The sequence below is a fragment of the Syngnathus scovelli genome, chromosome 6 (assembly GCF_024217435.2).
Source record: "Syngnathus scovelli strain Florida chromosome 6, RoL_Ssco_1.2, whole genome shotgun sequence".
Taxonomy (NCBI): domain Eukaryota; kingdom Metazoa; phylum Chordata; class Actinopteri; order Syngnathiformes; family Syngnathidae; genus Syngnathus; species Syngnathus scovelli.
Genome location: NC_090852.1, coordinates 3,480,312 through 3,508,177, shown reverse-complemented (window position 1 = coordinate 3,508,177; position 27,866 = coordinate 3,480,312). Strand labels below are relative to the sequence as shown.

Below are 27,866 nucleotides of genomic sequence, written 5' to 3'. Positions count from 1 at the left end.
TTGCTAACAAACTTTTTTTTTTAATCAAGTCAACATTTGAGCATTAGGTTCATTGTGCTTTTTTTCTTAACTTTCCACTTTTAAGGCACTGTGACTCAAATAGCCTTACCAATATCGGCAAATCACAAAAATCCCTGGTCAAGTGTTTGGCCACAGATGCACAAGAAAGGATTTCTATACCAACAAACATTACAATACTCAGTTCCACAATATGTGCACAAAACCAAGGGCTTTCTGGAATATGTCCTTCCACAGGAGCACTTCCCCAATGTTTTGTGTGTGTGTTGGCTTTGGCAAAAGTCCAAGCCTTCGCAGGTAGCCGAGTGAAAAACTCTGCAGCTGAGACATACGACTTGGTAGTCAAGGTGCTTGAGGTCACAGCAGTCATGATAACCTAATGGATGATAAATGGGGCTCAATGATTTAGGGTTATCACATAAGGATAATGAGGACATTGCCGTAGGACTGCTCCTGAGAGGTGGTGACACGTTCAAAGCTTGTGGCCTGATATTTTGGCTGTGAGGTGATGTCGCTGCTGATTCTTTCATCTCATCAGGCAACGGCAATTTGAGCCCTTCCTGGGAGCAATGGTGAAGCACGGCACATGAGATATTATGGATGGTGGTGCATTCAATACACTGGTTCAAGTAGAGCTCAGAAGATTGGAGGTGGCTGCAAAGGTGGTTGCTTTCATCCTCAGAGTTTCCTATCCCTTCCACATCAACCTGTTGACCGTAACGTTGCAAATCCAAATCAGCAGTTGTCTCCCCACCAGTGCTGCTGTGTTGGCTCACTCTGGGTAAGGAGCATCTGGATGGTTCTGATTTTGACTTATTGGTAACCTGGCAACCAAGTGTTGAAACACAAACATATTCTCTCATGGCTTGGGAGGATGAGGACACTGTTCCATTGTGTAGCATTTTCAGAGGCAGTGTACCCCACGCTAATGAGTGGGAACTGTCATCATTAGGAACAAGCATCCCTCTCTGCCCCCCATTAACCTGCTTGTCTGTATATAGATCCACATGTGATTCTTCATCAGACCCAATCAGTGGTGGCTTGAATCCCATTGTCATCTTAGTGTTATCCAGTGCAACCTGGAGAGACAGACAAAACAAAAGCCGCTTTTAAAATGACTCAGATTTCACACACATATATATATATATATATATATATATATATATATATATATATGCGCACGCACACACACACACACACACACACACACCTTTTCCTTTTGGCTTTTCCCCTCAGGGGTCACCACAGCGAACCATCCGTTTCCTTCTCACCCTATCCTGTGAATCTTTTTTCACCCCAACTAACTTCATGTTCTCTTTCACTCCATCCATAAATATGGTTACCGTGATTTTCGGACTAAAAGTCGCTCCGGAATATAGGTCACATTAGCCAAAAAATGCACAATAACGTGAAAAAAAACATATATAAGTCGCTCCGGAGTACAAGTCACATTTTGGGGGAAATTTATTCGACAAAATCCAACACCAAGAACAGACATGAACGAGCAACAACAGGCTAAACGATAGGTAGGCTAACGTGACAAACACAAATGAAGAGCTGAGAACGGGCCTGACGTAACATTCAGAGTTATTCAAATAACTATTACATAAATAACACATTTACAAAACCATCTGTCACTCCAATTCATTAAATCCATCGATCGTCCTTTATGGAAACGATGCCGCGTATGCGCCGCGCCGCTGAAGTCCAAATATTCTAAATATTCCACAGACCCATATAACGATATAAGTAAGTAAGTAAGTATATATCAAATAACTATCATATAAACAACAATATTATCAAACCATCTGTGTCACTCCAAATCATTAAATCCATCAATCAAATTCCTCGTTCTTTGTCAACAGCGCCGCGCATGTGCCCTGACATCAGCCTCGTCGTTATTCCACAGATCTAGTATATAACTATATTATAGTGTTAACAAAGTACAAGGAAAGACGTGGGTTTGGTAAACGTCTTTTTATTTAACAAAACAAGAGTTCAACGAGCCAACAACTGTAACGATAAAAACATACAAGTTGCTATACGAAATAAAATATATCAAATAACTATAACATAAATAGTTCACCACCACACGGCCCCAAGCACCGGCGTGGACTTCCAGGTGTGTGGCGGCGTGGACCTCCATCCCCGGAGGTGGCACTTCCAGCCACGGAGGTGGAAGAGAGCTCCATAGAATAGGACCGGGCGTGCGTAAAAGCCATGTCCGAGCCCCATCCACCGTACCCGGACAGAGCGCTGGCCCACGACTTCCATCCACGGAGGTGAAAGAGAGCTCCGTAGAGTAGGACCGGGCGTGCGTAAAAGCCATGTCCGAGCCCCATCCACCGTCCTTGGACAGCCACCCGGCCGAGCGCCGGCCCCCAACTTCAAACCACGGAGGTGAAAGAAAGCTTCGTAGAGTAGGACCGGGCGTGCGTAAAAGCCATAATAGTTTTTCAAACCTTCTGTGTCACTCCAAATCATTAAATCCTTCAAACTCTTCGTCCTCCGTGTCACTTACAAACAAAGCCGCTAATGATGCCGGTGGTACGTGGGGCCCTTCGTCATCTTCGTCATCCCGTGATCGAATCTTTGTCTTATATGTAAACAACCCCCGCGCCGCGCCACTGACGTCACTTGAAATTCAAATTACAGTAATCCCTTGCTACGGTTCCTTTATCGCAGTTTAACATTTTTTTTCTTTTTTTTTAATTTTTTACAATTTTTGAAAAAAATGACATAAGTCGCTCCTCAGTATAAGTCGCCCCCCCACCCAAACTATGAAAAAACGCGACTTATAGTCCGAAAATTACGGTAGTTAGCTTAGTTGTAGCGTTCCCTGCTTGACCTTTGAATGAAAACGGCTGATGAACGTTGTGATGAAGAAGGTTCTCGCAAAAGAAAGCGTAGTAGGAAGCGAGTCATCTGGTGACTGTAAACAACTTCAAATACGACGCTCGTGCATGTGAGTGTGGAAAAACAACAGGGAGGGGTGGGGAAGAGGGACCTGCGCTTGTGCAGCATTCAAAAATGGACAAATAGGCATTGATTTCTGACCTGTCAGGAAGAGCGTCTGTAATGCCTGTAACGTCATGTTTGAATAACGTTTTGAGTTTCCGAAAAGGTTGTTCAAAAGTGTCTTTTGGTTATTCAGAATGCACTAAAAAATATAATGTGCAGTCGGTGCACCAAACGGACATGGTGCATTAGTTGCATCAAGGCTTGGAAAGAGGTTAAGGTGCTGTAGAACACAATCCGGGTGTGAATGGGTGGATGTGAAACTTATAATGGACAAATAAAAGCATGACACTCTGGCACCCCAAAAACTCAGCAAAAAAACAAGGCCGTGAATTGTGAGCAGCAATATAAGCAAGGTAACACTGTAATGAATAATTTCCAATTCAGAATTAATTCTACGTAACATACCTGTAGGGCATATCCTCGCAGTCTCTCTCGGACCATACATAGTTCCCACTGGACATCACTGCTATGATTTTCCAGGGCCATCTGAAGGAGGCAACACTCGCACCGTGCCAGAAAAAAGGCACACGAGAGGCAAAGGAGATCATCCAAAATCAATGAACCGACTGTGTGTAACTGGAGATGAAGCTGCTCCCGCCGTGTTGAACATTGGTATCCTAGCAAGCCAAACAGTTTTTCAATCTGTGCCACTGACAACACAGGTTTGATGTAGTGTGTGAACATGCCCGAGTACATCTGAAAGACAAAACCAAACACGATATAAAATTATTTATTTCTCATTAAATACTGCAGTAGTTATGATTTATATAAACATAAACACAAAGCATTTTAAAAAGCAATTAACCTTGACAACTTTGTACTCTTCCCTCCAGGGTCCAAGATAGAGGTTCAGAGCTGCTTGTTCCAGAATCTCAAATGCTTTGGCAAGGCCACGCAGTCCTCTTCTTGCTATCACTTGTTTGGCGCTACCCAACTTAGGTGCTTTTGTGAATGTTGCTTCCACTTTCAGTGAGTCTTCCATAACCTTCAGAGGGTCTAGACTCGAGCAGTGGGTTTCTAGAGCATTATTGTGGCTCAACAGCTCCTCTACCTGCTTCCAGAGCTCCTCATCCCTGCAAGCCAGGTATGAGCCTCGTTTCACTATTTGCTGCTCTAACGTGTGATCATAAGCAGCCACTAAATGTCGCACTCGTTCGTGAAACATGCTCATCTTGGGCTCAGCTGAGAATGACAAGAAAAACATGACAAATAATGACATATGGATTGCACAGACAGGCAGATAAGTGAGAGCAACGCATACTGTCTAATCAACTTTTTTTACTGAATCCCTTAAATAGATTATTAATATTTCTGGCATGTATCATGAGATTAAAGAGCTGTCAACCAAGTGAAATTCACTTGTATCATGAGATTAAAGAGCTGCCAACCAAGTAAAATTCACTTCCAGAACACTGTCTGAATTTGAATATTTGTAACCTTTCGTCAAGAACATTATTGTGGGACCTTGTTTCAGCAGTATATCATTGCTGTCCTGTGAAACAAAGTGTGTAGTGCTGTATACGATTGAAATGTAATTCGTTCACTTGTTTGGTTGGTCGTAGCATTACGATTATCGATTTATAACTTTGCAGACTTAAGTGTGTGACGTCACCGGACGCATTTTTTATTTTTTTTTACACGGGAACTGTTAGCAGCTCTTATCACCTGTCAACTGGTGTAGGCAAAATCCTGCTTTCTACTAATAAATCCTACTTCCTACTAATGTCGCAAGGAGGCTGAGTCTTTGACGTCAGCCATTTTTTTTACATTGACCTTCATTTTCATCCTGTTATTTTATGTTTCTATTATTTATTCAAGTTTATAATGCAGAGTGAGTTCCAGGTAAATACTAACTCATTTCAAACTACCATATTTTCCGGACTATATGTCGCTCCAGAGTACAAGTCGCACCAGCCATAAAATGCATAATAAAGATTAATAAGAAAAAAACATAAGCCGCAGGCTAAACGATACGGTATGCTAATGTTACATAAACAAACGAGGAACTGAGAATGTGCCTGACGTAACATATTAACAGTTATTCGAATAACTATAACATAAATAACACCTTTATCAAACCATCCATGTCACTCCAAATCATTAAATCCATCGAAATCTTCGTCCTCTGTGTAAACAACGCCACTGCTGACTCCAGAAGTACATGCGGCGCTGAGGTCAGACTCATCGTCAGTTGCTGTTCCAATTATTCCACAGACCTATATTACTAAACAGGACTGTCTCAGAAAATTAGAATATTGTGATAAAGTTCTTTATTTTCTGTAATGCAATTAAAAAAACAAAAATGTCATACATTCTGGATGAATATTGCAAGCCTTTTATTATTTTAATATTGCTGATTATGGCATACAGCTTAAGAAAACCCAAATATCAAATTTTCGGACCATAAGTTGCATTTTTTTTTCATAGATTGGGTGGGGGGGGCGACATACTGAGGAGCAACTCATATGTGAATTTTTTCAAAATTAAAAAAAGTAAAAAGTGAAACCGCGATAAAGGAACCACGATGTAGCAAGGGATTACTGTAATTTGAACTTCAAGTGACGTCAGCGGCGCGGCGGTTGTTTACATAAAGGACAAAGATTCGATCACGGGATGACGAAGGGCCCCACGTACTACCGGCATCATTAGCGGCTTTGTTTGCAAGTGACACGGAGGACAAAGAGTTTGAAGGATTTAATGATTTGGAATGACACAGAAGGTTTGAAAAACTATTATGGCTTTTACGCACGCCTGGTCCTACCCTACGGAGCTCTCTTTCACCTCCGTGGATCAGGGATGAGAACGGCAAATGAAAATAAACACTGAAAAGTAGTCTGGGGGCTGCATGCCCCACTGGGGGCCGCAGTAGCCACAGGCCCCTATTGGGGGCCACAGGGCCCAAAGGCCCCCAGGGGGCCAGGGGCAATGCCCTGGAAGGGGCTCAGGGGGAAAAGCTCCCTGGAAACTCCTGGATTTTGGCAGTATAGCAACCTCAAAACAATTAATGTCATCACTCAATTTCAACAGTTTTGTTAGAAAAATATTCCTGCTTGGTGGGCTACCAAGGTGAATATAATATAGTCAAGCCTCGGCTTTCGAACACAATCCGTTCCAGAAGGCGGTTCGAGAAGCAAATCGGTCGAATTCCGAATTTATTTTTCCCATTACAAATAATCGAAACATTTTTAATCCATTCCAAGACTTTTTTAAGCATTTTTTCATTTGCACATTTTTGTCCGATCGCGCAACTGCAGCGCACTGCCGAACGCGCAACCGTAGCGCGTTGCAGTCTGTGACAGAGCCGTCACTGAAATTTAGAAAGTATTTTTAAACTCCTGATGTACTTTCCAAAATTCAAGTGGACCTAAGTGCGCAGGGAGCTTAATTTTGTCCGATCGCACAACTGCAGCGCACCACCGAACGCGCAAATGTAGCGCGTCACCGATCGTCCAACTGCACCGCGCTGATCGCATTATTGTGACAGAGCCATCACTGAAATTTAGTTTAATTTAGTCCGATCGCGCAACCACAGCGCACTCACTGTCGCATTGCTTTAAGAGCGCCTTTGTGTTCCGAGTTGTAAGATGACGCTGCTCTCGAGCCATGCCCATCTGAAGCAGTTCCTGATCCCGTTCGACTTGTCTATTTCCCTGGCACGATCCTTGTCTTTTTTCTCTAAAACTTACGCCATGCTGGCTAAAACTTTTGCTAATTAGGCAAATGAGTAGGCTTTATTACTTTGTTAACGCTACAATATAGTAGTTATATACTAGATCTGTGGAATAACGAGGCTGATGTCAGCGGCGCACGCGCGGCGTTGTTGACAAAGGACGAGGAATTTGATTGATGGATTTAATGATTTGGAGTGACAGATGTTTTGATAATATTATTGCTTATATAAGAGTTATTTGATATATAATTTATATATCGGTATATGGGCCTGTGGAATATTTTGAAGTGCAACCGCCGTCAGCGGCGCACACCCGGCCGGTATTGTTGACATAAAAGACGATCGATGGATCCAATGATTTGGAGTGACACAGATGGTTTGATAATATTATTGCTTATGTAATAGTTATTTGATATATAATTTATATATTGTTATATGGGCCTGTGGAATATTTTGAAGCGCACCCGGCCAGCATTGTTGACATAAAGGATGATCGATGGATTTAATGATTTGGAGTGGCACAGTTGGTTTTATAAACGTGTTATTTATTTAATAATTATTTGAATAACTCTGAATGTTACGTCAGGCCCGTTCTCAGCTCTTCGTTTGTGTTCATGTCACGTTAGCATACCTATCGTTTAGCCTGTTGTTGCTCGTTCCTGTCTGTTCTTGGTGTTGGATTTTGTCGAATAAATTTCCCCCAAAATGCGACTTATACTCCGGAGCAACTTGTGTTTTTTTTCACTTTTTATGGCTAATGCGACGTATATTCCGGAGCGACTTTTAGTCCGAAAAATACGGTATCTCAAAATATTAGAATATCATGAGAAAGTATACTAGTAGCAGAGATGGGGACTCGAGTCACTGTGACTTGGACTCGAGTCGACTCGAGTCGCTGTTTTGATGACTTGTGACATGACTTGACAAAACATGAAAAAACTTGAGACTCGACTTGGACTTTAAAGACTCGGGACTTGACTTGACGTGAGACACGATGACTTGAATCACTGCAGTGTTATTTAGTTTATGTTTTCAGTTTGAATATAAAATTAATACATTTAAAAAAATAATAGATAACACGGTAGGAGCGAGGGCGGCTCGGTGGCGCACTGGGTAGCACGTCCGGTCACAGTTAGGAGGGTGCGGGTTCGATTCCACCTCCGGCCCTCCCTGTGCGGAGTTCTCCCCGAGCCCGCGTGGGTTTTCTCCGGGCACTCCGGTTTCCTCCCACGTCCCAAAAACATGCTTGGTAGGCCGATTGATCACTCCAAATTGTCCCTAGGTGTGAGTGCGAGTGCGAATGGTTGTTTGTCTCTGTGTGCCCTGCGATTGGCTGGCAACCGGTTCAGGGTGTCCCCCGCCTACTGCCCGATGACGGCTGGGATAGGCTCCAGCACGCCCGCGACCCCCGTGGGGACTAAGCGGTTCAGAAAATGGATGGATGGATGGACGGTAGGAGCGCAGGCTGAGAATGGAGTTGTCATGATTGGATCACTACCCTGTCAATCAATCAATCAGTCATGCCCTCTCTACCTACCGAACGTGTTTATTGGAGAATCACCGCCCTTTATATCAGACATCCGCAAACATGTTAGCGGGAGCGGTACCGCGAATCATCACCTTCGGCTATCGCAATTACTTTTATGACGGCAAAAGACGGACAGCACAGTGCGAGATATGCAACAAAAACATTTCTTTTTTCAGATTTTTTTTTCAGATTATTTTTTCATATTTGCAACTCAAATGTGTCAGACACTGTCGGCAGACGTTCATTTGTTTAGATTGACCTGTCAATAAATCATTGTATGAGGTAATTTCTTTTTTGTTTGATGAGATGATGTATTTTACTGAATATCTGTAATTACAGTGCAAATCCAAATTATTGTCATATTTTTTAAACAGGTTAGACACATTGGACAATGATGGTTACTTAAAGTTACTGATATTTTACTTTACTTTATACTTTTCACTACTAAGATCAAATTCTGCGGGTAAAATTGAAATAATGAGGTGACTTGACTTGGACTTGACCGATTTAAGGACTTGACTCGGACTTGACCTATTTAAGGACTTGACTTGACTTGCCCAAGAGAAAAATGACTTGGGACTTACTTGAGACTTGAAGGTTAAGACTTGAGACTTACTTGAGACTTGCACATGTGTGACTTGGTCCTATCTCTGACTAGTAGGGTATTCAACTAATCACTTGAATCGTCTAATTAACTCGAAACACCTGCAAGGGTTTCCTGAGGCTTGAAAAACACTCAGCTTGGTTCAGTAAACTAAATCACAGTATGGGGAAGACTGCTGATCTGACTGCTGTCCAGAGGACCATCACTGACACCCTCCATCAGGAGGGTAAGACACAAAAAGAATTTTCTCAAAGAGCAAGCTGTTCACAGAGTGCAGTTTAAAAGCACATCCACAAAAAGTCTGTTGGAAGGGGGAAATGTGGCGGGTAACGCTGCAAAACCAAGAAAGATGACCGCAGCCTTAACAGCATTGTGAAGAAGAGTCGCTTCCAGAATTTGGGGGAGCTTCAAAGACAGTGGACTGAAAGCTGGTGTTAGAAAAATTGTATATATATGTTATCATGCGTTCTCTAATGAGTACTTATTCATAATGTTACTGCTCAGTATGCTTGCTGCTTTGCCTTGCTTATTCTTATCTTGTGCAACAGAACAGAAGGATTACGGCTGAGTCAGGAGCGAGATGACGGTTGTGTCAAACAAGATACTGCTGACATCTCAGCAGAAAAATGACGTCCACCAGAACAGATCGTGAAAACAACACATCAAACGATGCGTCATGAACCTTCTGATCTTCCTTAAAGAACATCACTTTCTCTTTTTATCTCTCGGAATATTGCTTAAACAGTTTTGCTGATATAGCCATATCTGCACGCAACACTTTGTGCATTGCTTTTTGTTTCTTTTCTTACGAGACGAAGCCCACAATCTTCTTCACCTCACCCTCAGGGGTTAATCGTCTCACACTGTGGGTAGGGCGTTCCAAATAAAAAGAGCGAGAGTGTAAACAGATTTTTATTGTAGTCAGATTGTAGAAAGTGTCATGTAACATGGGGGTAGAGATGGTCCAAATGGTAGAATATGGATTGTTCACAGGAATAAATTGGCAGAGCTGAAATTCCAAATTTGTCCAAAAGATGGCGCCAGACCAAAACGGGAGACCAATAGAGGGGCCAGAATAAGCTAAACCGGTTAAAATGGATATAAAAAAGGAACACGGTGTCAGAGTGTGAGTCACGCATGGAAGCACAAATGTGATTTTTATTTTTATTTCTTTGCTTGGCTAAAAATGTATTCTGTAACCGCTTTAAGCAATATTATTTGTCAATTCGATCAAGAGACCCGTCACTGAGAATAGTGGCGTGACATAAATTGTTTGGAGAAGCACAAATGTGATTTTTATTTTTATTTCTTTGCTTGGCTAAAAATGTATTCTGTAACCGCTTTAAGCAATATTATTTGTCAATTCGATCAAGAAACCCGTCACTATGAGAATAGTGGCGTGACATAAATTGTTTAAGAAAGTAGGTCAAGGGTGAAAAGGGGAAGTGAAAGGTTTTACCACTAGCTGTGCATTTGGTGGAAAGTACTGCGTGGTCAGGGCGGAAACAGCGGCTGAAGGCCACAGATAACAAAGCGTGGGGAGGCTGGCCAGTTCCCTCTATGGGCGTGGGAAAACTGGCCAGTTCCCTCTATAGGCGTGAGAAAGCTGGCCAGTCCCTTCTATAGGCGTGGGAAAACTGGGCAGTCTTACCCTATAGGGAAAGTACCGGAGAAAAGAAAGGGGAGGGGGGGGACGGAGAGGTCTATAAAAGGTCCTGCAGGAGCAGCTTCAGGGCTTTCCCCCCCAAAAGAGCTCTCATACGTGAAGAGGCCCGGAGGAGTTTCAAGATTTTTTCCAAAGTCCCAAAGATCTTTGTGTGAGACGCAGGATCACTGGACTGAAATTAACTTGGATTTACTCCTAAAAATTGGACTGGACAACTTTAAACGAGAAATTGGTGAGGATGACCGTTTTTATGTATTTTAGCGAGAGGGGGGAATAGTCATCGGGCCGCCGGCTTCCTCGTGGCCAGCCTGTTTCTCTAATTTGGATTTTAGAAGCAAGATCGAACTGATCACTCGACTTTGCTTCCACCAAAAATAGCACGCAACTGGTATTTACCTCTTCCCTTTTTTATGAACTGTGTTTTGCAATCGAATTGTTCTGGGATTGAATGATTTTATTAACACGGGTATCAGTGAGTGAAATTGTTCAGTTTCTGGAGTAATTGAGATTTGTAATTCTATTCCATGTTTCTTCAATAAATGTGTTTTGTATATTACTTACTTCGTTGTGCGCGGATTTGTACTGAATATGCAACCGAAGGCTCAGGCCCGCTTCCCCTTTTAGACGGGCCGCGTAAAAAGGAACTCCGAACAAGTTAGAGACTTAAATAACTTCCGTAGTTATCTGAGCCACGAGTGAATTTCGATCCGTTCGAAAGTTGTTTCGTCTGAATAAAATTAAAGGAAGTGTTTAAATCAGATTATTGGTTTTGTGTAGAACGGAAAGTTATTTAACTATTTGAAAGGCTCAGGCCCGCTTCCCCTTTTTGACGGGTCGCGGAAAAAGTAACTCCGAGGAAGTTGGAGAATTAAATAACTTTCGTAAATATTTAAGGGAGGAGTGGATTTCGTTAAAAGTGAATTGTTGGAAATTTACTTCTTCTAAATAAAATAACGACGACGGTTAAAATAAATCATTGGAGTACGAGGAGAATAAAAGTATTTCGATTGTCCGTCGGGCGCGGCCCAGTTCCTAAAATTGTCGGGCCGCGTCAAAAGTTAAACGGGACACGATCAAAAAATAGACTTGCCTTCCAAATTAATTATTGGGCAAATCTAAACAGAGCACAACATTTTTATCCGGTTTAGGATAGTTGTTATTCTTTTTAAAGCAATTAAGAGGGGTGAAGAACTCCGACGGTTGAGTGCTAGATCTGCGTATACGAAGTTAGAATTAATCATATAAAGGGCATTAATTTTCTTCTTAAATGCTATCATTGTCACACTTTTATTAATTCGATTCTCTTTCGAATAAAAAAGTTGGTCGGCTCGCTGCATGAGCGACCAAGTGGAACGGACCCATATCAACATTTACTTCGGCAAAACTAGTGCTTGGGTGCGCTATACAAACGAATCCCTGAGGTCTTAACAAAGACATCTAAAAAATATCCGTAACGAATAAGAACTTCAAACATTAGCGGGGAGCCATCAATACGATGCGGTCACTTCGAAGTCCTGCCTCGAATTGAGTTACTCGGCACGAGCTTCGGGTGACTTGAGAGGGATTGGCGTCGTACAGAAATTAGATTGATTCCGGTGGAGTTAATTTAACTCGGGTGGTTAGATTACGGACGAATCTCCGAACCCGGCTAAAACAAACCCGTTACCGGGAAGCCGGGGGCACCTTAATCCAAGAGGTGCGTTTGACAAAAGCAATCTGTATCGCACTCCTCGCGAGAAAAATCAATATTCTGCCTCACTCGTTTTTTGTCTGCTGATCCTTTTCTCTTATTCAGATATTCAGTTAGTACTTTGAACCTGACAGCTGGAGTCCAGGTATCAAAAGCCACTGTTCACAGACGTGTCCGGGAAATGGGCTACAATAGCCGTATTCCCATGGTCAAGCCACTTCTGAACTCAAGACAACGGAAGAAACGTCTGACTTGGGCTATGGAAAAGAAGCACTGGACAGTTGCAGAGTGGTCGAAAGTCATCTTTTCCGACGAAAGCAAGTTTTGTATTTCATTTGGAAGTCAAGGCGCCAGAGTCATGAGAACGGCTGGAGAGGAGCAAAATCGAAGTTGCTTGAAATCCAGTGTGAAGTTCCCACAGTCAGCGATGGTTTGGGGAGCCATGTCAGCTGCTGCTGTTGGTCCACTGTGTTTCATCAAGTCCAGAGTAAATGCAGATGTGTACCAGGAGATTTTAGAGCACTACATGCTTCCGTCTACTGAAAAGCTCTACGGAGATGATTTCATTTTCCAGCATGATTTGGCACCTGCCCAGTAAATGGTGTACTGACCATGGTATTACTGTCCTCGATTGGCCTGCCAATTCCCCTGACCTGAACCTTATAGTGAATTTGTGGGGTATTGTGAAGAAGAAGCTGAAAGACACCAGACCCAACAATGCAAATGAGCTAAAGGCCGCTATTGAAGCATCCTGGGCATCCATAACACCTCAGCAATGCCACAGGCTGATTGCCTCCATGCTACGCCGCATTGATGCAGTAATCCGTGCAAAAGGATTCCCAACCAAGTACTGAGTGCATTGATGGACATTTTCAAATGTTTGATTTTGTTTCGCTGTTATAAATGTTTTTTTTTACTTCGTCTGAGGAAATATTCTAATAATTTAAGATAGGATATTTGAGTTGACGTCAGACTCATTGTCAGTTGCAGTTTCAGTTATTCCACAGGCCTACTATAACTGTTAGAGTGGCGCTCACTCTAATTTATTTTTGCAAAAACCACATGGGAGACAGTATGCCCTTTTTAAGCACTTGCAAGTGGAGAGTCATTCGTCGCTGTGCGTACAGCGATGATCGAATGAGGTCTGACTTTGGATTCTTGTATTTATTGAGAGAAAGCAGGGTGGGGGTGACATTGGACATGTTTGGTGGTCACCTCAGCAACTGGTTAATCAGTGTGGAGGGTCCCAGCTCATTGTTTTACAAGGTTGTGGAAACAGAAACTAGTGGAGCATTTTAGATGACTGAATGTTTCCACACCATTTGGAAAGTTTCAAAAACTGAATGGTTAATCTTTTTAGACTCAAGGAAAGGTAAAAGGTTTAAACAAAGTTAATAATTCTAGTCTACATTCCAACATAATCATACAATCAAAATAATCTGTAAACCCTAACATATCCCTCCTGTTTATCATATGATTATGCCAACCCCGATCAATCAAACATACGTAAGTAAGAAAATATAATTAAGAATGAAGAATAGTAAAAATAATAATAAAAAAGGTCAATTAAAAAACAGACATGATAGGGGACGGGTTGGGGATCGTGAAGGGTGATACATGATAAAAACAACAAACTGCAATAATTTCCAGTGAAGATGAGGTTTTTCCTCAATACTCCAGTCCAATTTTAGTGAGCGAGTAAAAAACCTGCGGCAAAATGTTTTAATGCAGGAAAAGTCTCACACGGTTCCTCTGCCTTAGGCAACCAGAATGCTATCAATAAAAAAGAAAAAGAAAAACACAGAAACAGTACATCATTGTATCCATCACTTGCGAGGCATTTTCGATGGTCAAATCATCAAGTTCCTGTAAAATATGCACGGCAAAACAGCATCATCGCAATCTTCTTTCCGCGGCGGGTCATAGTCAGCACATTTGACATCTCTGATATGTTGTATTTGCACCTGTGCCATGGTAGAAGACAAAGATCTTGATACAGCAGACTTCAAACATGGAACACAGGTTGCAAATAAGCACAATAACACCAGCACAACAAGCACAGGAGTCACAAATTTGAACAGCAGTTGCCACCAGTTGCCAGAGAATAGCCATGAAAAGAAATCCCATTGATGTGGGACTTTGTCTTTTGACATGGCCTACTGTAAGTTCTTCAGTGAATTCATGGCGTCGATGTGTGTGTCATTTTCTCCTGGTATGCATGTGCAACAGGGAGTCCCAATAATGTGGCACACGCCACCTTGTGCTGCAGTCATCAAGTCCGGAACATCCTGTTTTGCAAGACCATTAGCCTGAGTCTCTGAATACATCATTGACCTGCAGCGAGAGATTCACAAAAGATTGGAAACGATAGTTCAGTGTCTCGATGTAGAGTGCTTGTTTTCCAACTTCGATCCAAGGAAAAAGCGCATGAACAACTTTGTCTCCGACGGACCATACTTTATGGTCGTCTGGAATATTCACACCCCAGACAGGGTCATGAGGGTCAAAGGTTGCAACAGACCTGCGTCGACGTCCAGAAGAGTTGTGTGCTGTCGTCAGCTGATGTTGTATCCTGTAGGTGTGGCCGGTCACTCACACTCGTGCATACACTCGTGTCCAGTTGGCGGGCAGCATCGGACAACTCTTGTGACCATAAAGCCACGAGCCATTCTGAATGAAGCAGGTCCCGTCCGATGGTGCAGCCATATTAGTGTGAGAGCCCTGACGCCTTGAAATGGCTCTCCTATCTTGGCACTCAGCGGTGATGTCCAAAGCTCCCATCCAGTTTCCTCCTGGAGAGCAGTCATTAATGCATTCGTGGGTTTTATTTTCTTGGATGAAACACGTGTAGTCCATTCCAGGTAGCCTTTTTGTTTAGGCCACTTGTGGCATCTGTCGTCCTTCAACAGTCACATTGAGACTAATCCAAAAGAGTTTGATCACAGGTTCTTTTCTGTGAGTCCAAGGCGGTAGGGGTAGCGTCACTGACTGTGACAGCACGGAGTTGAAATCCAACTCCTCCCACAGAGGTCATGCATTCCGCTTTGGTGACAGTCATTGTTCTGGCCTCCAGGTGAACTTGCGTGGAGGAAGGGGGGGAGTTTGGAACACACAGCATCCCTCCTGTGTGTGGGATCGCACAGTGAACGTCACACACCGGTACCAAGTGTTGGTTTCGTATGGGTTTCTGGGGTACCATGACCAGTAAAGAGTTCTCATCATGTGACCATCTTCTTCCACGGTTAACATTGTCAATCGGTCCATTCAGATGAGCCCGCAAAGCATAGCACGCTCCAGCCACAACGCAGCAGAAGATCCATCTGGCATATGGAGCCCTGTTGCTACTAGGATGGCAGAGACACCGGGACATCCCCTCGCCTAGCGGAGTGGGGATCGATGGATTCTTCACTAACATTGAGACGCCCCACCCTAAACGATGAGGCCCCTTTGTAGTCAGTCTTCCCCGCCACTCCGAATTAGGGGTCCAGCACTCTCTGCAACTTGCAGTGGCTGAGGTGCATCCATCTGGGCCGTTCAGCAATCTTTACTGCAGTGGGGGTAGTCAGCAAGACTTGGAATGGTCCCTCCCACTGTGGGCTGGCCCAGTTTGTCCTTTTTGATGACGTTTATGTCGTCTCAGTCTCCTGGCTTGCAGCAGTTGTTGACCTGTGGGGAAGAAAGATCAGGCGACAGTAAATTTGCATTTGACACATCTTTCAGTTTGTGTGCTCTGATCATTCTATCTGCCAAGGACTGTTCTTCGTCCGCTTTTTGCTACTCTTGTAGTCAATTTTATTGCCCTGTTGAACTGGGCAAATAGGAGTGTTTGCGGGAAGAGTTTGAGCATTTCCTAATGATTCCTCCTAACCAAAGACCATTTATGACAGGGGCTATCCCATTTATTGCCTCCTGTTTTAAAGGAGATTCTCTGATCTTGGTTGGATTTGTACTAGGGTAATGGACATTAAAAGTCCTACATCAGATGGGCACTTTGCCCGCAGTTTTTCAGGAAGCCCAGCCAGTTCCTCCTCCTCCTTTTCATTCAAAAAAGTGTTGATTAGCCAGGGAACTGCATAAGTGCGTGCCCTTAACAGCTACACCACTTCCTCATAGCTTATTTAGTCACTTTTCAATCATCTTCCGATTGCTTCAAGCAAAAGTCTAAAAAAGCTTGAGAAAATTTTAACTTAATGGTATGACGCCAAATGTATTAGAGATTCCATATGTCGTAAAGTGTTGCATTATTAATATCTTTCAGTATCTGTCCTACTCCCTCACTCCTTCTGAGCCTTGGCAACGCCCATGCCTCACACTATGTCAAACGTTTTTTTTTTTTGGAAGATGTGTTCTTTACTACATATGATTCTATCAACATTTACATCTTCTGCATGTGTTACTGGTTCTCCAGTTTTTTTCTCTAGTTATTTATCAATCCAAAAGCAACTTTTTTTTTCTCAGCATTCAACTTACTCAAAATCACTCTTTCTTCAAAGTCGCACTACTGATTTTCCACAGTAGTCTCCAACAACTTCAACCATTTAACCTGTATTTTTCTTTCATTCAGGCAATCATTCATCAATGATGCTATTTGCATCTCACACACAGTCTCCAAAAAGGAGTCTTTCTATCACATTGGTCCCAATTTATCCAAGCACTCCACACAACATTCATATACCATTTTCAACTCAAGGTTCCTGATAGAACAATCCACCAGTCCAAAGAAAAAACCTCAACGCAAAAAAACTGCTGGCAAATTAATCTGAATTTTTTTCTTTGTTTTTGAATTTAAAGAACTCAATCTCTCAGATTTAGCTCACATATAGAAGTTTGTATAATCTTATAACAAACAATCAATTATTCCTATTAAATGTAGCATTGCAATGTCTTAAATTCACAATTTTGCTTCTTCCAATGCCTGAAAGCATGTTCTGTAGTTTTTGTTTTTTTCGAATTTCTCATGAGGGTTCGACACTAACATGCACTAGTGTGGATCAGTTTCTGCTCGCAAACAGATTTCTCTCTTTTCCTCTGATTTTTATTTTTCAAAATTGTTTCTGTTTTGCGGTGCAAATTGAAGTCTAGCAAATTTCTTTGCCTTAAAGGTTTAGCCAATTTTCATCATTTTAACACATGTGCACACACATGCACAGCTCTTGCGCGCGAATGGTAGGTCCCAGCACCAATGATTTGTCACAGGCTGGCCACGTCATGATGGCGCCACGGATGGCCGCCACAGTGAATCGCTCACTGTTTCTTTGTCTTATTTTGTGTGTTTTCTGTGTCCTCTGCTGTCCATCTCGGATCATAGAAGCACTGTTAAACATCGGTCAATCGTCCTGATATTTTCTCTCCTGTTCTCGCTGATTCAGACTGTTTGTCGGAGATTTTAGCCGGAGCGGCGGTGCTATACAAGCTACCGCGACGGCGGCGACGCGAAAAACGAGCCGGAGCCCTCGTAAAGCTGAGGCAGAGAGGGTTTCGTTCTGCCCTACGTCAATTCATCTGGCGAATGTCCGCTCCCTGGCGAACAAGATGGACGAACTGCTGCTCCTCACTTCAAGGAACACGGACTTCAGCAGATTCGCCGCGCTGTGTTTTGTTGAAACGTGGCTTAGCGAACGAACCCACCACCACGCCGTGGAGTTAGCTGGGTTTCAGCTAACGCGTGCAGATCGCAGCGCGGAGCTCTCCGGAAAATCAAAGGGAGGTGGTCTCTGTTTTTACATTAATGAACGTATGTGTACTGATGTCACGGTGTTGAAAGAGTTTTGCAGCCCTCTCCTAGAAACACTTTTCATGAACTGCCGGCCGTTCTATTCACCACGAGAGTTCTCCTCGATCGTCATGGCGGCTGTTTACATTCCACCACACGCACGTGCGAGTGAAGCCACGCAGATGCTGGCTGACCAGGTGACAGACATGGAGAAACTTCTACCAAATTCACTAATCATTGTTCTGGGTGATCTTAACAGGGCGAACCTCGCACACAAACTCCCTAGATACAGACAGCACGTAACGTGTCCCACCAGAGGGGCACAGACAGTGGACCACTGCTACACCGTAATTAAGGATGCATGCCACTCTGTGGCTCGTGCAACTTTAGGACTCTCGGACCACTGTCTAGTTCATCTGATCCCGGCCTACAGGCAGAAACTAAAAACTTCAAAGCCTGTGGTGAGGACTGTGAGGAAGTGGACAGTGGAGTCAAGGCAGGACCTCCAAGCCTGCTTTGACTGCACCGATTGGGGACTTTTTGAAGCTGCAACTTCAGACCTGCATGAACTCACTGACACTGTCACATCATACATCAGTTTTTGTGAGGATCTGTGTGTGCAGACTAAGACCTTCTGCATGTACAACAACGACAAACCTTGGTTTACACCAAACCTCAGGAGGCTGCGCAAAGTCAAGGAGGAGGCCTGCAGGAGCGGCGACCGGGACTTGTTCAAGCAGACCAGAAACACACTGAACCGAGAGGTCAGGAAAGCCAGGAGGTGTTATGGGGAGAGCCTGGAGAGACACCTCTCTGCCAATCCTGATCCCTCAACAATGTGGAAAGGTCTGCAGAGCATCACGGGCTTCAAGAAACTAACCCCCCGTCCTGTGGAGAGCCCAAGGCTTGCTAACCAGCTAAACAGGTTCTACTGCAGGTTTGATCGGTCCTCCCACACAACAGGACCTCCTGCAGCACAATCTACATACTCACCTCCCCCCACGACTGCTCTGTCCACACCTCCATCACCGTTGTCACCTACTCTCTCTCTTGCAGAGGCCGCGCCCGCATTCCAGATCCGCGAGGAGGAAGTGCGCCAGATGTTCCGGAGACAAAAGATCAGGAAGGCACCGGGCCCAGACGGCGTGTCACCTTCCTGCTTGAAAGTCTGCGCTGAGCAGCTGGCGCCCACCTTTGCACGGATCTTCAACCATTCCCTGGAGCTGTGTGAGGTGCCCTCATGCTTCAAGAGCTCCACCATCATTCCAGTGGCCAAGAAGCCCACCATCACAGGTTTGAATGACTATAGACTTGTCGCACTGACATCTGTGGTCATGAAATCTTTCGAGAGGTTAAAGCTGAACCACCTGAAGGATGTCACGGGCCCCCTGCTTGACCTCCTCCAGTTTGCCTAACGGGCAAACAGGTCAGTGGATGATGCGGTCAACAAGGGACTGCACTACATCCTGCACCACCTGGACACCTCAGGAACGTGCGCCAGGATCCTGTTTGTGGACTTTAGCTCGGCGTTCCACACCATCGCTCCTGACATCCTCCAACAGAAGCTCATCCAGCTCCCGGTGCCTGCCTCCACCTGTCAGTGGATCACCAGCTTCCTGACCAACAGGAGACAGCGTGTGAGGCTGGGGAGCATCACATCTGACACCCGGACCACCAATACTGGAGCCCCTCAGGGGTGCGTCCTCTCCCCACTGCTCTTCTCTCTCTACACCAACGATTTCTCTTCAGGTGACTCTCCTGTGAAGCTCCTGAAGTATGCCGACGACACCACTCTCATCCGACTGATCCAGGACGGTGATGAGACTGCGTACAGACAGGAGGTGGAGCGGCTGGTCCACTGGTGCAGCCAAAACCACCTGGAGCTGAACCCTCTCAAGACCGTGGAGATGACAGTGGACTTCAGGCGAGACACTTTACCACTTTCACCCCTCACTATCCGCAATAATACTATTCTCTCCACAGACACCTTAAAGTTCCTGGGAACCACAATATCTCGGGACCTGAAATGGACCGGCCAAATAGACTCTGTCCGGAAGAAGGCCCAGCAGAGGCTGTACTTCCTGAGACAGCTCAAGAAGTTCAACCTGCCGCGGGAGCTGCTGAAGACCTTCTACACTGCCATCATCCAGTCTGTCCTCTGCATCTCCATCACTGTCTGGTTTGGATCGGCCTCCAAACAAGACAAGCAAACTGCAACGGACAATCAGGACTGTAGAAAAGATAATTGGAATCAACCTCCCATCTATCCAAGACTTGTACCTGTCCAGGACCAAGAAACGCGCAAGTAACATTCCTACAGACCCTTCTCACCCAGGTTGCAGTCTGTTTGAACTAGTCCCCTCCGGACGGCGTTATAGAGCTCTGTACGGCAAAACCAGCAGACACAGAGACAGCTTCTTCCCCCAGTCTGTTGCTCTGATGAACTCACACCACTCTTAGTCTCAGAGTCATTACTGTGCAATAACATCCTGCTCTCCACACCTTTTTTGAATTGTCTACACTGTTTGTACTATGTGTCCTCTCTGCATCCTTTGCAGCCTGGTCATCCTAGAAGAGGGACCCTCCCATCTGTGGTCTCTTCTCAAGGTTTCTCATTTCAACCTAGCTGGAGTTTTGAGTTTTTCCTTGCCCTCTTGGGAGTTTAAGATCAGGGGATGTTTGAGAATATTTGCCATTTTTCACATGTCCTGAGTGTTGTTGTTAGTCACCTAAATGTTGAACAGAGGCTGTGATTTACCGAAGTCAAATTCCTTGTTTGGCACGCTCAAACATGGCGAATACAAACTCTTGAATCTCCTGCAGTCGATCATGAGCTGGTCTCTCCCACGCACGCGAAGACAGCACATTCTAATTCTTTATTTATCTTTTAGAAGCAAGTTGTATTTATTTCCCACTTGATTTGCAAATTTTAACTTTAGTGTGCACACAATTTGATCGCTGGTCATTTGTCATTGGGCATACAAACAGCATTGTCATACTGCTTGTATGGACAGGAGCTCTAATAATCTAAAAAAAATTCTAATAATCTGACAATGACATGTTTTGCTGTATGGACATCTATTATTTCTTTCTCTGTATGAGCATGAGCGGTCAAAGGGGAGGAAGCTTGTCATGCTGAAAATTTGACTTTTTCTCTGCCTTCTCCTCCACCCTTTGATTGGTTTTGTTTTACATGACGACACACTCTTGCCAAGTGTCCCAGTTTCCCACAGTTCCAACAGTCCAAATTTGATGTGGAGTTTGAATTGAATGGCGGCCTGCGGCCTTGTTGGCCTCTACCTCTTCCTCTGCCCCTTTAGGAACTTTGGAAGAAGACTGTTCTATCTTCATCTAGATCAGGCATGTCAAACTCAGTTTGGCTCTCGGGCCGGATCCAGACTTTCTGTTCTCAGGTGGGCCGGATCAGTAAAAGAATGTCAACTCCAAATATTTAGCTGTGTTTTTCAGTACTATGCTTTATCATTCAGCCTACATTTGTAGCCTACCCTACAAATTATAATCACGGATTACAAGGAATCTTTTCTAAGCACAACACATTTTTTTTACAAACAATGAAAAAAAAATGATTTCATGGTTCACTGGTTTATTTTAACAATGAAGTGAATGCAGTTTTACACCTGAACCAACTCACCACACTTAAACTCAAGTGGGAGCTATGAAAAAAATATTCGCCTTAATTGTTGTACTGCTTTGAAATAAATTAAAAAAGAAATACAAAATAAAAGTTATAGCAGTGCATGCTTATACTAATATCAAGATTACTAAGATCAAACTACTAGGCTGGGCCTACTGAAGCTGAGAATATACTGCACAATATTAACTGTCTTTAATATGAAACCAGATTAATCTTATTTTTAATGATCTGTATTAATGAGTGCAAACAAATTTCGTGTCATCACACTTTTTTTCTCTTTCACTGCACTCCTGCAGTCTACGTGCTGCTGCTGGCTCCTGAAACTTGGGATCTTTTTGCTTTCACAAGTATCAATATTGGGTATCAAATCCTGAGTAGCAGCACATTTAACAATATCATTCAAGTGTTTATTTGTTAACCTTGAGCGCTGCTTTGTTTTATTATTGTTCATTACGGAGAAAACCTGTTCACAAAGATAAGTAGTCCCAAACATGGATAGAACGTTTGCAGCCATGGCTGTTAATTCGGGGTAACCTGGCACGAGATATTGATAAAACGTATCCAATCCCACGGACCCAAATTTATCCTTCATGGCGGAATCGCACTGCAAGTCAATAAACTCGAGTTGAATGTCAGCTGGCATATCAGAAGGCTTCACTGTAAATGGCAAGCGAAAAAAGCCAAATTTGTTCTCAAGTTCACTGAATACCTGAAACCTCTGCTCAAATTCTCGCAGAAAATCTGTTATGTTGTCTTTATATTTTTTCAAATCATTATCGGGACGATCCGGTGCCTCCGGACGAACAGCTGTGAGACGAGAGAAATGCGCAGAGTAACTTCTGTGAATAAATAATGCTCAGTCCATTTTTCTTTTTTTGGACAGTGCCATTTTGGGAACGGTGTGTTGACCGATAACTTGTGGTGAATTGTGAAGCAAGATTGACGGTTTGGTTTTAGTACTAACTCGTGTCAATGCCGCTGGACGTGAGCTCTTTTACACATTTACTGCCCTCTCGTGGCCGGAGGGAGCACTTGGTTTGTATTTATTTTAAAAAATCATAACTTTTGATAGAAATGAGCTAGAGACTCGCTTCTTTTTTTGACGTACTCAGAAATTTATGCCGGGCTGGATTAAATGATCCAATGGGCCGGATCCGGCCCGCATGTTTGACATGCCTGATCTAGATCATTACCATCATCATCTAGATGAAATACATCAGAACGTTCGCCTTTTTTGATCACTTTGTCAGCGTCCCTGGCCCACTGCATGGTTGTTGTAATACAAGCAGTGTCCTCTTCCACCAAGTGTTTCCTCACCCAGTTGCCTAAATCAGGGGGGAAACCAGTGAGGAGCGCATTTTTAAGATGTTGCTGATAAGCACTCTCAGCTGCATCATTGAATGGGATGCCACTGTGCACCCTGAATTCTTTTTCAAATCTTAATTGAATGGCGGCCTCATCACTTTTTATCTTTCTATTTTTTGTCTCCTGAATTTGTTCTCTTCTCTCTTGTGAAGCTTTCAAGCACACTCTAGCACAATGCACTTCTCTCTCTTTTCTTTCCTTTCTCAATCCCTTTGGCTTCCTAGCCACACTCTTCTCCAAAAGTTCTACCACAACGTTCCACATTTCAACTTTCAACTTTCCTTGTATTCCATACTTTTTCTTCCACTTCGGCATGTATTACATACAATTAAGAAATCTACTCGCAATGTACTTCTCATCTCCTTCAAGAGCTAGAGATTTACCGTTTTTATTTCCCATCTTAATTTGGTATTTTAAGTTTATACAATTTTTTTTCCAATTTTTTTTCTTTGAGGATCCTCAATGCAGGTTTAAATTAACCTTTCAACAAACTACTAGCCTGTGTTATTGCTGTGGATCAATGCTAGAACTGTTTTTAGTTAATTTATCCGACCAGTCACACTCAAACACACAAACTCCAGTGCTTTTTTATTTTTAGGCCTATCCAGGATGGGTGTAAAACCCTCCCAAACAGCTTGGAAAAAACGGACAAAAAAAGAATCTACGCCCTTCTTCAATTAGGAAAAAGAAGCTCTGTTATTTCTTAGACCGTTCCTTCCACAGGGACTAGAATCCCAGCTGTTTCTTGGCTTGGAAAAACCAAAGCCGTACCTCATAGCTCGGACAAACCAAAGCCGTATATCTCGTAGCTTGAACAAACCAAAGCTCGTGCCCCTTTAACCTTTTTACGCGTTTCACAACAACACAATCACACAACTTTAGGGCTTTAACTTACTTGTCCCCTCGTTCGTTGCACTGCCGAATCCCGTCAATCCACCTCTGTCAGATGAAGGCAGACCTAAGATGCTGGCCCAGCGAAGAATTTTCTTCCCAGGTCTTTCTTTTCCAGGTCCTCCTAATGGACGCTGGCTTGTCGACAATGCAGCACGTCGTCCTCCGTCGGCCAGATCGCGGGTATGAGAGAATCCGGGTCACGGCACCAAAAAGTGTTAGAGTGGTGCTCACTAACTTATTTTGCAAGAACCACACGGGAGACAGTATGCCCTTTAAGCACTTGCAAGTGGAGAATTTGCTCGTTACTGTAGGTACAGCAATGTTCGAAAAAAGTCTGCCTTTGGATTCTTGCAAGAGAGTACCGTAATTTCCGGACTATAAGTCGCGCTTTTTTTCATAGTTTGGGTGGGGGGGGGCGACTTATACTCAGGAGCGACTTATATATGTTTTTTTTCACAAATTTTTACTTGATCATTAAGACATCACTTACTTACAAGTATAGTTGACCACTTCCCATGTTATTTTTAGTATAGTTGATCACTTCACATGCTTTTATATCTTTATCTTGAACATATTCAAAACATAAAAAATAGAGAAAACATCAAATAAAGCAATTAACACTTTAAAGCACCATATCCAAGTCCACTGTCTGCTGCATGTACACTTGCTCTATTTTTACTCCTCTTATATTTATTATTATTATTTATTATTATTTGGCCCGTTCTCAGCTCTTTGTTTGTGTTTGTCACGTTAGCATACCTATTGTTTAGCCTGTTGTTGCTATTTAATGAATTGGAGTGACACCGATGGTTTTATAAACATGTTATTCATGTAATAGTTGTGCTTAATCACTCTATATGTTACGTCAGGCCCGTTCTCAGCTCTTTGTTTGTATTTGTCACATTAGCATACCTATCGTTTAGCCTGTTGTTGCTATTGTTTAGCCTGTTGTTGCTATTTCATGACTGTTTTTGGTGTGGGATTTTGTCCTATAAATTGCCCCCCAAAATGCGACTTATACTCCGGAGCGACTTATATATGGCTTTTTCACTTTTTGGGGCATTTTATGGCTGGTGCGACTTATACTCCGGAGCGACTTATAGTCCGGAAAATACGGTATTTATTGAGAGAAAGCAGGGTGGGGGTGACATTGGACATGTTTGGTGGTCACCTCAGTAACTGGTTAATCAGTGCGGAGGGTCCCAGCTCATTGTTTTACAAGGTCGTGGAAACAGAAACTAGTGGTGCATTTTAGATGACTAACTAAGCAAGAATGTTTCCACACCATTTGGAAAGTTTCAACAACTGAATGGTTAAACTTTTCAGAGTCAAGGAAAGGTAAAAGGTTTAAACAAAGTTAATAATTCTAGTCTACATTCCAACATAATCATACGATCAAAATAATCTGTAAACCCTAACAATAACTATATATAAACTATATATCAAATGACTATAACAAATAACAATTTTATCGCACCATCCGTGTCACTCCAAATCATTAAATCCATCGAAATCTTCATCCTCCATATCATTTATAAACAACGCCTCTGCTGACTCCGGAAGTACGTGCAGCGTTGACGTCGGACTCATCGTCAGTTGCGGTTCCAGTTATTCCACAGACCTATATAACTATATATAAACTATATATCAAATGACTATAACATAATTTTATCGAACCATCCGCATCACTCCAAATCATTAAATCGGAAAATACGGTAAACTATTTGGCATTGTTGCGGGTATTGTGAGAGCTTGTGACAGAGCACAAAGAAGCGTTCTGGTGGAAGAAAAACCAGGGGCGAGAGTGACAGGTGATACAGGAGTGATCGGTTCCTACCCACCTTGTTGCCCTGACTCGCTTGAGCGATACAAGTACAAATTATGCGCAATTGAGTGTGCTGTCGAGAGTGGTCGCCGCGAAGGAACTGCTTCAATCCTGCGCACCACAGGTTCAAATCTTGTTCTCTAAACCCCCTCATTATTATTAACTTCTTTTTATTATCTTCTCCTTATCTATTATTATTTTTATTATTCACAGTAGCCGTAGTAGTGGTGTTAATTTAGCTAGCTAGCAACCCATCTCAAACATCCTCTAGTACTGTTTTAAAAAGAAAATCTTTATTTTGTTCAACTATTCAGTAAGAGACGAAAGCAGCTGCATTTGAAAAATGAGCCTGTAACAAAAGTGACTCTCCTGTTTGTGCTCCTATTTGCTCTTCAGAGCTCAAACAGTCATTTCCTGGCAATCAGTAAAGAAAAAAAAGTTTGAAAAATAGAAAATCTATAATAGGTATTATTTTATATTAGAAATTTTGCAAAAATCTCATCTCGTTCTCCTGTACTCAATCTCATGGGGCATCGTCTTGTGGGATTTGTGTCTCGTCCCGTCCCTATTGTTAGTAAATCCACCAGCAGTGCAACAAGCTCCCAAGGTGTGCAAAGACATATTTCAATGTGATGAGTGGTAATGTTTGCCTGGAAAAGGGAGTGTAGAAAATTGTTTAATACACCGCTCCGCCAAGCAAAACCCATAGTAACCAATGGGAGTATTTTACCGCAAGTTTTTTATTGGAAGTTCCTCCCACATTTATTTCCCCGTGAAAGCCCTCAGGAACACTATTTCACGTTAGAACTGCATGGGATACCGGTAGCAGTACTGTACCTTGATATTTCTGTGCCAAAATTTGCTCAAAATCATTTGATTGATCAATCATCAATCCAGTATTCTACATTTGATTTCTAAATCAAACAAACAAAAATGGTGGCTCGCCAACTCTGTCTTAAAGGTAAGTATACATGCATGCAAAGCTGCATGTCTACTGATGTGTGAAATTCTTTAAGTGCTTGGCCCGCCTCCTTGTGCATGTGGGAAGAGAAGCGCTTGCTTGATGTGCACCAACATGCCGCACGGGCTTCCTGTGGCTCAGAGAATAGACTTTAAAGCTGCTCTGCTTGTGTACAAGTCTCGCCATGGCCTCTCCTCACAGTACATGTGACATGTTAGTGCCATATGAACCATCTCGCACTCAGGGACCGACCTTCTGCTGGTGCCCAGAGTCAGGACTAAACATGGAGAGTCACCATTTTAGATTTGTGCAACTCAGACATGGAACATTCTTCCAGAAGAAGTGAGACAGGCCCCCAGTCTGACAGTGTTTAAAATCAGACTTAAAACAATTCTGTTTAGCACTACATATGACTGAAATGGATTATTTAAAGAGTTATTTAACAGTTTAAATTTTAATGTTGATTTTAAGATGACTATTAGTATTAAGTTCTTCATAATGAGTTTAATGTTTATTTTCCGTACACCACTTTGAATTGCTTTATGTACAAATGTTCCTATACAAACAGTTACTATAGGTTGCTGCTTGCATTCCAGGTAGCGACTTATGTTTTGTCGCTCTAAAAAAAAAAAAAGCTATGAACAGCGGATTAATTCAGGAAATAAAAAGTAGCTAAGCTTACAATAGCTATATTTGACTGGGTGTTTTTTTTTTTTTTTTACCACAACATAGGTTTTAATTACACCGAATTAAATAGCGACTTTCACCCTGATAATTCGGATTTCAGTAGATTCTCCGTCAAAAACAAAACTAAGACATATTCAGAATGTCGACAGCTACACACTACATTCGACGATATCATCCAGAATGCTTGCGAGCTACCAACTTGCAGCTATGATACGGAGCACATCATTCGACAGACAGTTCGGAAAAAAATCTAATCAAACCAAAACACAACACACACACGCGCGCGCTCAAACTCACCCGTACTTGTTTCTTCACAGTTCAGACGCTTGTCAATAATAGATTAAACGACGCTGGGGACACGCTATAGAGCCACTTTTCGCCACTTGACTGTAGAGACCTGAGTATGCACGTCGTGTCACGTGACACAGGATTTATCTCAATGAGGAGCGTTTGGTTTCAGATCTGGGTAGTTTGGGCGAGTGGACCTCTGTTTTCAGAGGTTGATTTCGAAACAAAATGTTATAATGGGAAAAAAATAAAGTTAGTTACACGCCTTATCATTAAGCGAC

At 42.9% G+C, this 27,866-nt stretch overlaps 1 protein-coding gene across 4 annotated transcripts; it reads right to left on the bottom strand.

Annotated features, from left to right (window-relative positions):
• Positions 1 to 27,750, bottom strand: spata2l (spermatogenesis associated 2-like). Of its 4 annotated transcripts, none has more exons than XM_049724562.2 (5): positions 27,595 to 27,750; positions 3,845 to 4,221; positions 3,445 to 3,735; positions 1,002 to 1,097; positions 1 to 842 (listed from the first exon to the last, which is right to left on the bottom strand). In XM_049724562.2, the coding sequence occupies exons 2-5, from the start codon at positions 4,208 to 4,210 to the stop codon at positions 123 to 125; spliced, it is 1,473 nt and encodes a 490-aa protein (XP_049580519.1). In that variant the 5' UTR covers positions 4,211 to 4,221; positions 27,595 to 27,750; the 3' UTR covers positions 1 to 122. The 4 variants fall into 4 exon arrangements, with proteins under 4 accessions (XP_049580519.1, XP_068507308.1, XP_049580516.1 ...); XM_068651207.1 differs by adding an exon at positions 5,108 to 5,273 and having other exon boundaries at positions 1 to 1,097; positions 27,595 to 27,713; XM_049724559.2 differs by having other exon boundaries at positions 1 to 1,097; positions 27,595 to 27,749.
• Positions 27,751 to 27,866: the final 116 nt, after the last annotated feature.